A 9,593-nucleotide genomic window follows, 5' to 3' on the forward strand; every position below is an offset into this window, starting at 1 on the left:
GAAGAAAAGATGAACGATCCTCCTTTTAGTCTTAAGAAGCGATGGCACAGATTTAGTGCTTCCACTGCCATCAAAATAGCTCCAGGTCCCTGCAGATCTGCTGTCACATGGAAATAAAAGCAGCCTCAGAGGAAATATCCAGCCATGCTCAGAAAAAGGCGAATTTAGGAAAAGCTCCAGGAGTTGCTCTACAAAGAGACAGGGTCTGAGGGTTTTCTTGGATGTGACAGATGGACTGTGTGTCCTCAATGTGACTTTTATATAAGAATATCAGAAACTGTAACTAAATACAACAGAAAGAAGATGACGTGAGGCTGATGTGAGTGTCAGTACCAGTTTCATCTATCTGTCCTCATGCTGGACCTGACGGTGTAATGTGCCTGTTTGTCCCTGTGGTGGAGCACTAACCCTCCTCTCAGACCTGCATGTGAAACTGTATGCATTATCACACTGACTTGGTTAGAGAAGACGTCCTGTGCTGATACCCGATGAGTCACTTCCACTCTCCATGACAGACTGCCAACAGCTGCAACCTCGTGTCTTTCTGCATGTGTGTGTGTGTGTGTGTGTGTGCCAAGTTCTATTTATAAATAACCCTTCTCCGCAAACACTAATGTGAAAAACCAACACACATAAAACTACACCATGTATCTTCACATAAAGCTCTTAAAACAGCACTGTTCTGTCAGGGCTCGGGTTTGCAAAGCATTAAGTCTTGATGTTATTAATGTCAGGATGCATGCTGCTCTCTTACGTGAATGGGTGAATTGTGATCTCACTACCAGCTGCTTTGCAAGATTAAACCCTTCATGCGTAAGCAGGAGCTCCTCGTCTCCTCCAGGTATCAGATTCTTCCCTTGTCAGAAGCTCCCTGTCTTTTCACACCTCAGATTAAGTGTCTCCTCGTATCTGCGATATTCTCTCTTTAAGTCTTGGCCTCGTCTCCTTCGGGCTTTACAGCAAACTGTAAGGTGTGAGGTGTAACTGTGTCTTTCTGTCAGTTTGGATGTGACAGCAGCAGATACACTTAAATACATTGATCGTTTATTTTCTGATTTAAGTGTATATTGTGAAAATATTTCAGTATGTAAAGGCCCTGGAAAAGATTTTAAAGCTGTATCTTTCAGACGCTACACGAGCAAAACCTGTTTTTATTTTTTTATTTTGCTGTTTGTTGTATCCCGTCATGTCTCTCGGTAAATATTTTTGTTTGTTATCTTGTCATTTACTTCCTCCTTCCTCCATGCCAAAAATAACTTTTTTACTGTCAAAGCTAACAACAGGAATAACCAATGGGGGAATGTGACTTAAAGGTCCAGTGTGTAAGATCTGGGGACTTTATTTTCAGAATAAGGCAGACATAACTGTTTTCATGCATGTATGATCACCTGAATATATATATATATATATAATATATATATATATATTATAGAGTCAGGTGAGATATTATATATATGCAGGGTGAATCTACAGGCAGGAAAACAGTTATGTCTGCCTTATTCTGAAAATAAAGTCCCCAGATCTTACACACTGGACCTTTAAGTCACATTCCCCCACTGGTTATTCCTGTTGTTAGCTTTGACAGTAAAAAAGTTATATATGTGTGTGTGTGTGTGTGTGTGTGTGTGTGTGTGTGTGTGTGTGTGTGTGTGTGTGTGTGTGTGTGAGTGTGTGTGTGAGGTGAGGGGATTGCAATGCAGCGATTGCACCATTAGATACAACTAAATCCTACACACTGGACCTTTAAGGTTAAGTACAGTATGGAGATGGATGAAAATATCTCTTATCTGTAAAAATAAAATTAAAAAACTACTCCTAGTCCTACTCTCAATATATGTATTTATGTCAAAATACAAAAGTAGCACCAAGATGTACTGAAGAATGAAACTATGGTCGTAATAAAAGAATATTACATATCACAGCCAATTTTAGTACTGTTAGGTGCTGTTATCTATATTAAGATGATGATATTTTATATGGATAACCCCAAAAATAAGAAGAACCTGAGTAACTGGCAGTAAATGTCCTGGGATTACTAAGAGGTTGTCTAATTTTTTAACATATATTTACTTTTGCTTTTATCTGTTGAAGCTAGACAGTACAGTGTTAGTACCTGTGATATGTCTTTGATAGTCTTTCTGTTGGTGCACTTGCTGATTAAGGTCATCACCTCCTGGTCCATTGCCCTGTTTACTTCTAGTTACAAGCTCCACAATCTGTGATGAAACATGAGACCGCAGGGGTGACTAGTGTCAGGGAAAGACGATCAGGTTGGTAGTCTGGGATGACTCGAATACTTTCCACCGTCATGTTAGGGTTTGCTCTCCCCCATTTTAGAGCTGTAGCTGCGAGTGGAGAGTAGGAAGCAACAGAGGGAGAAAAAGTTGAAAACAAAGATTTGAGGGAAGAAGAGATTAATTCATTAGATTTGACAGCTGTTGAGGAGGAGCGCTTCACAGGATTAATTGTGCCTGAAGTGACACATTGATACTCATTATCATGTCTGACAAACAGGCCGGGCAATCTTCCCAAAGGAAACCATCCACCAACAAGAACATCAAGAAGCAGCGCACCATCAGCATGGTGTGCAACCTGACGAGCGGCTGGCAGCAGTGGGTGACAGAGAACGAGAAGAAGCAGGCCAGTGAACCCAGTGGCTGGGCTCCATCTTCACTGGGAGGACCAACAGTGGAAACCAGAAAGACTTGGGTCCCAAAGAAGCTTCCTCCTGCTCAAACTAAGCCAAGAGAAGCTCCTCAAAATGATATTATCCACTCTGGAGAAGCTAAAAAGACCTCAACTCCTCACAAGGAGACCCATGATGCATCCAAGACTGGGGAGGTGAACACCTCAGCTGAGCCACTGGTGGCATCGGGCATCAAGGTAAAGCAAGTGGTGAAGACGGTGACCGCTGGGGTTCAGGAGAAAGGTGCTGGCATTGGGCTCCTGACCGAGAAGATCAAGAAGGACTCTCTGCCATCAAGTGAGGAGATTGACAGACTTCTGAAGAAGAAAAGCTCGCCTACACGCCGTAGGAAATGCTCTAACATGGTGTCATCTCTGACCAAAAGCTGGAAACAGGTGGAGAAAGAGCAGAAGGTGGGAGGAGGACCAGGAGAGGGACTCACCTGTGCTGGTAGCAAAGTGGACAGTGGACACCCTGAGGTAGAGAGGGAGAGACTGGACATAAAGGATGTTCAAACACAGAAGACAAGTTCTTTGAAAGATGACTCTGAAGGAGAATCAGAGTCAGCACTTAAGATTAAAAGATCCACAGTCACAATGTGAGTATGACCAGAGTTTAAACAAAAACAAGACATTCTATAGTCAGGGATCAATTTTAAATGATAGCTGTGAAAAGAAAAGTCCCCTTTATTTGACAGGATGGGCAGAAAGCCACGATTGTTTGAATTTGCACCTAAACTTAATAAGAGCCAGTTGTGCACCATGAGGTTTACAGATAAAGTTGGGAGGTTTTCCAGAAAGTAACAGTTCCAACTTAGATCAAGTGTCTATTTCATTACAGCAGTCTAATAATTCAAAGGTTCCCTTACAGTATTTTGATTTTTTGGACTAGCATAATTAAGGGATAGTTCAGGACTCACCTGAGGCAGCCCTGACTGTAAGCTCTATCAAAAAGGAGTCATAGCCTACTCTTAAAAGTCCAGAGGGTGTCTGCCTCTGCTAATACTACCACAATGTGTTTTCTAGATGTAAAAACTTACAGTAGTACAGTGATGATGAGAATGATAATCCTTACCCTACCTACCTACCTAAAGTATGAAGAGTAAACTGTGGAGTGTGTAGTATAGATTAGCAGAAATAGTGAATGATTATGATTTCAGTTTAGAGTGAAATCTAGCTCTACAGTAGAGAGAACCAACAGGATGTGTCCTGTTGTGTCAGAAGTCTTGATCTTAAGTCAGAGACTAAGTCCTGACTCCTCCAACATTTGCTCATAAATTCAATATTATCTTCAAAGAAGGCACCGCAGAGCTTCAGAGTTGATACCAACAGTCAGGGCCGGTCCTAGCTATGGGCAATGTGGGCGGCCGCCCAGGGCGCATTCTCCGTGGGGGGCGCACGAACGCCCGAAAAAGCAAAAAACCTCGGTAATTTTCGATACCGCTCATTAACTTAGCGGAGCAGGCGCCCCGGGAGCGGGGTGTTGACAAGGCAGAGGGGGGCGTCGGACAGACCGATGGGGGCGCACGCATCCCGGGGCGCATGGGCTGCCGATAGGGCGCACGAGAAAATGTTCACCTCCGGGGGGGGGGTTCGCCCAGGGCGCAAATGTGGCCAGTGTCACCATTTAAATAAATCATCTTGTCTTTTCTCAGGGTCTTATTCTCATTTTTGTTATTCTGATATTCAGGTTGTTACATGTCAAAGGAACACTCATTTTCCATGTCAAAGTCATTTCACTTGTCACGAGGAGCAGGGCCGGTCCTAGCTATGGGCAATGTGGGCGGCCGCCCAGGGCGCATTCTCCGTGTGGGGCGCACGAATGCCCGAAAAAGCAAAAAACCTCGGTAATTTTCGATACCGCTCATTAAGTCAGCGGAGCGGGCGCTCCGGGAGCGGGGTGTTGACAAGGCAGAGAGGGGCGTTGGACAGACCGATGGGGGCGCACGCATCCCGGGGCGCACGGCGCATCCAGGGGTGCACGGGCGGCCGTTAGGGCGCACGAGAAAATGTTCGGCCGCGGGGGGGGGGGGGGGGGGGGGGGGGGGGGGTGTTCGCCCAGGGCGCAAATGTGGCCAGGACCGGCGCTGCCAACAGTTCATACCAACAGACAGCACAGGCTAAAAGGACCCAAGCTCTTGATGAACCCAAATAACACAAGTAAAGTTCAACACTGTTTGCTGCATAAGTGAAAATCACGGTACCTCCCTCATTCTGGAAGTTATATTACAAACATCAGCATAAAAAGCTTCGTTTGACACTAGATTTATACCAGAAGTCTTTATAACATTAGATTGAACCACACGCAGTTACACAGTGACTATATATAGCATTGATGCTAGAGCTGCATAAACTTTTCAATATCTTAATTTGCTTGCTCCTGGTGGAATTGTCGTGTCTCTGTAGATAACATTATAAGGCATATGGTCTAGACCTGCTCTATATGGAAACTTCTGTTATCAATTGGCACTATATAAATAAAACTGAATTTAATTAATTAAACAGCCATAAACACACAGAGAGTTAGCTAACATCTTACCTTACAGAAGGCGTCTCTTCTTTCCTCCTTGACAGTTTCTGTGCAAAACTTTCCACCATCTCATTAGAACACTAGATGCTAACAGATTTTGCACTTTGAGTTTCCTTCTTGGGATAACAAGACTTTTCAACCAATTACTTCTGTGATTCGTGTGGTTTAAGGCACAAAAACAACTTTTCACGTTAATAATGAGCTCTCAATCATTCTGGTTTGTTTTCTACAAACACATGTCATGATCACTTCACAGAAATCCATCTCTTAGCTCTGCATTTACCCTTAAGACCAACTAAACTATGTGCATCTCCCCTGTCCCTGGCAGGATATAAGCAGATACTTTGTGTGTTATGTATTTTATTGTAATATAATGTGACATTCCCTCCCAGGTACAAAAAGGAAGCTGACGATGCCAACAAGATCAACGCCCTCTCCAATAAATACAGCGCTGTGGGAAACCTCAAGAGCCGCTGGCAGAACTGGGCCTCAGAACACACCGTGAACCAGAAACTAAACCCCTTCAGTGAATATTTTGACTATGATTACTCCATGTCGCTACGCCTCCAAAAGGGCCAAGAGGGCTACGGACGCCCCAAGGAGGGTACCCAAACGGCGGAGAGAGCCAAGCGCGCTGAGCAACACATCCACCGCGAGATAGATGACATGTGTTATGTGATCAGGACTATGGCTGATCCGGACCTGGATGGGAAGACCCGCATCACGTTCGGACAACTCTTTGACAGATATGTTCGGATCTCCGATAAGGTGGTAGGGATTTTGATGAGAGCCAGGAAACATGGGAAGGTGGCATTTGAAGGGGAGATGCTGTGGCAAGGCCAGGATGATGGAGTGATCATCACTTTGCTGGTGTGATGTTAACACCTGGGTCAAAGTTATGCTAGAATCCTCTCACAGCTTCTTGGCTCGCTCGGTGGAACTTGAAATAACCTCAGTCATTATTAAACAGGGTTAAGAGGAGGATTTAAAATGCAATTTGACCTGGGTCTCTTTACTGGACACTTGCAGTACAATATCAAAAGAATGTGGAGGCGACAAAACTTCTCGGATGAGTCGTGTGGATTTTCCGAGGGATATTTTTTTTTAATTTGTCTCTTTCTGTCAGCGTTGTGGATGTTTGAGTTGTAGCTGTCATGCACACATTTTAAAAAGACTTTAAAGTTTTCATGCAGGATCTCTGGAGAGGTCACATTTTAACTTATGACTGCTTACATTTCTAGTCAGTTGCTTGTAGATCCTCATATGTGTCTCTTTTGCACCTTCTTTATGGCTTATATAAATGAGATACTTGATTATGTGTTAATGTACCAAATCACCGGCAGCCTTGCAGTGTGGCGTATGGCATAGGATTTCAAACATGGATTGGGTTTCATCTCCTGAACACCAGTTATTGAGAGTTAGAAGAAGTTGTCGGAGCTGTTGTTGTCGAATCACACAGAGGAACAAATGATAGCTGTTATTTTTAGATAAATGAGGCAAATTGAATACGCTGTTTGTATTAATTCTCTGACACCCTTTCAACTTAAAATTAGAATTAAATGATTTGCAAATCTTTTTTATGTACATTCAAGTGAATTCAGTACAAAGACAGACATGTAATGTCATTCTTTATTATCCTGAAATATACACTCATTCTGAATTTGATGCCTGTAACACGTTACACAAAAGTTTGGACAGGAGAAACAAAAGTAAAAGTTGTGTAAGCTTTAAAAAAACAAGAGAGAGAAACCTGTCTGGAACATTCCATAGGTAAACAGGTTCATTGGAAAAAGGTGATTGTATCATGATTAGGGCTGACAGATGAGCTGAGACTCAACACAACACAGTGAGAGATTGCAAAAGTTTGAGAACAACCTTATATGGATGTCACCACCTATAATCCAGAATATCATTCATCAAACCAACATGGAGTGTCTGTGATTGTATAAAGGATACCAGTTGGCTTAGTCATGCAATGATTTGTTGCATTCTGTGTTTCAGAAGCTATATTTCATTATTCAGTAAATTATAAATACAGATGGTCCAGTGTTCAACAAGTCATCCACATTTTGCCTTGTTCTTAGTTACCACCAACTCTAGAGGGGAATATCAGGCTCTTTAGCTGCTGAATGATCCACTGGTCACCGTTTCCTGCTACAGCCACAAAAAGTCATGAGAGCAGTAAGAGTGAACTCAAAGAGATAAACACTGAGCTGAGGAGATCTGCAGGCGATAGTTCTCTGATCCATCACTATGACTGACCCCTGTCTCATATCAGCATTTGGTACTTTGATATAAAAAATATCAATAATAGCTGTTTTAAACATGAACTGTAACTATGATTTTTTTACCGGGTTGATAGAAGGTGAGAGTGTTACAAAGCATCAGTAGTTTGTTTTAATTATTACTCATTACATCACAATTAAAGACAGACATGAAACTCTGTATAACTGCCAGTTCGGATCTCTCCATCCACAGTGATCTGCAACCAGCAGCCAGTACCTGTACATGTTTGTTTATGATCATCATAATGACCTTCTGTCCGAGGTCTTCACATTGGTCTTCAAAGAAATACTGTAATTTAACAACTGTATAAGGACATATTTTTCTACCAAAAAAAAAAAAAAAAAAATCATTTTATTTTTCTAGACAGGATCTTACATATATATTTAAATAAATGTTTTCTCTGAGAATGATTAATAACATACACTACAGATCAAATTTACATTACAGATTTGTTCTGTAATAACTATATCTTCTTTCTGACCCCCCTTCTGTGGTCCTCAGGCTGGTCTACATAGAAGAACAAAAATTAGTGAAGCTGCCGGTGTTGTCAGCCAGGCAGTATTTCCACATTGTGAACTACAGTGAGCCAGGAGGTGCTTGGCTCCTCTTAATAGGACATGTTACTGATTATTACTGTATGTATCAGAGGTGCCGACATGAAGCAAGTAGATCTACAGCCCCTCTGTAATGTGTGATGTACAGTATGCTTTGAAACTGTTCTTATTTAAATCCCATCACTGAAATTTAAATTTTGGCTGATGAGATATTATGTAAATGTGACATGGACACTTCAGCCAGAGTAGAGGCTGTGAGCAGAGCAAAGAAGACAAGATAAAACACTCTGTTCATGTCTGATTAATTTCTTGTGATTAACAGATACCTACAGTACACCAAAAAAGAGAAATAGGCGTGTGTTAACAATAATAATCATTTCAGGACTGCAGCTTGTGTGGGAAATTTAGTTTGAGGATATAAAACACTTGCCAAAGTTCCCAGAATCACCTCAGCGGTACTTCCATGACGACACCCACTCGGACTCATACATCTGTCATCGCATTTGATGCTGATGATCTGCTGGCATGGTGACTGGATAAACAAGTTTAGGGCACTGTTTAGCTCAGTTGGTAGCGTGCCGTTTACCTCGGCAACCCAGGGTTCGAATCTGACCTGTGGCTCTTTCCCACATGTCATTCCCCATCTCTGTCTCCACGCATTCCTGGCACTCTTAAGCTGTCTCTATCAAATAAAGCTCAAAAAGGCCAAAAAGAAAATCTCTTAATCTCTTTTATCTTTGTTTTTCACCCATGACAGTGAACTGTACAGGCAAAACCTGGACGCAGTCTTTGTGACGTTACCCACAGGGTTCTGCAGAGCCAATGTGAAGCTTTGTGTGGCGGCTGTGGTCGTCTCCTGCTTCTTTGGGACAGCTGTGACTTGGAGGTAGAGCAGGTCGTCCACTAATCAGATGATCGGTGGTCTGATCCCCTCCAGTCTGCATGCCGATATGTCCTTGGGCAAAAAAAAAAAAAAAAAAAAAAAAAAAAATATATATATATATATATATATTATATATATATATTATTATATATATTATATATATCTCTATAATATCTATATTTCAATTTGAACTTTTATTTAGAAATACACTGAATAATAAGGGTTGGGAATACAGGGTTATTTGTTATAATACACAGAATGAATATTTCTGGATCATCAAAACAACTGTTTTTTAATAATTTCTCTATTATTCAAAAAAGGCTCTATTTGTGCTACACGACAATTTAACAGCATTACATGGCCTCTGCAAAATCAATCAGAATAGGCAGTTAAATGGAACTCTATGCTGTCTGATGTCAGAATTTAATTATGAAAAACAGTTCAAAATGCATTTGATAAATCCCCCCAACTTGTTTCCTGAGAAGTTCTCACAGACTCATTCATCTGTGCAGAAAATTCAGATGAGGTATGCAATGATCATCTGTGTTGCGTGCTAGACTCTGAGTTACAATTCCTGCAAGACTACCGAGCACAAGAAGTGATGGTTCATTTGCTTCCTTTGTGATCTTGTCAAATCTGGTCTCATTGTCTGCAG

At 41.8% G+C, this 9,593-nt stretch overlaps 1 protein-coding gene across 1 annotated transcript; it reads left to right on the forward strand.

Annotated features, from left to right (window-relative positions):
• Positions 1 to 2,352: 2,352 nt before the first annotated feature.
• abrab (actin binding Rho activating protein b) lies at positions 2,353 to 8,942 on the forward strand. The gene is made up of 2 exons (XM_019269616.1): positions 2,353 to 3,284; positions 5,608 to 8,942. Exons 1-2 carry the CDS (start codon positions 2,500 to 2,502, stop codon positions 6,089 to 6,091), a joined length of 1,269 nt encoding a protein of 422 aa, XP_019125161.1. The 5' UTR covers positions 2,353 to 2,499; the 3' UTR covers positions 6,092 to 8,942.
• The last annotated feature ends 651 nt before the right edge of the window (positions 8,943 to 9,593 follow it).

This window comes from Larimichthys crocea, chromosome XIII, assembly GCF_000972845.2.
Source record: "Larimichthys crocea isolate SSNF chromosome XIII, L_crocea_2.0, whole genome shotgun sequence".
NCBI classification, from domain to species: Eukaryota; Metazoa; Chordata; class Actinopteri; family Sciaenidae; genus Larimichthys; species Larimichthys crocea.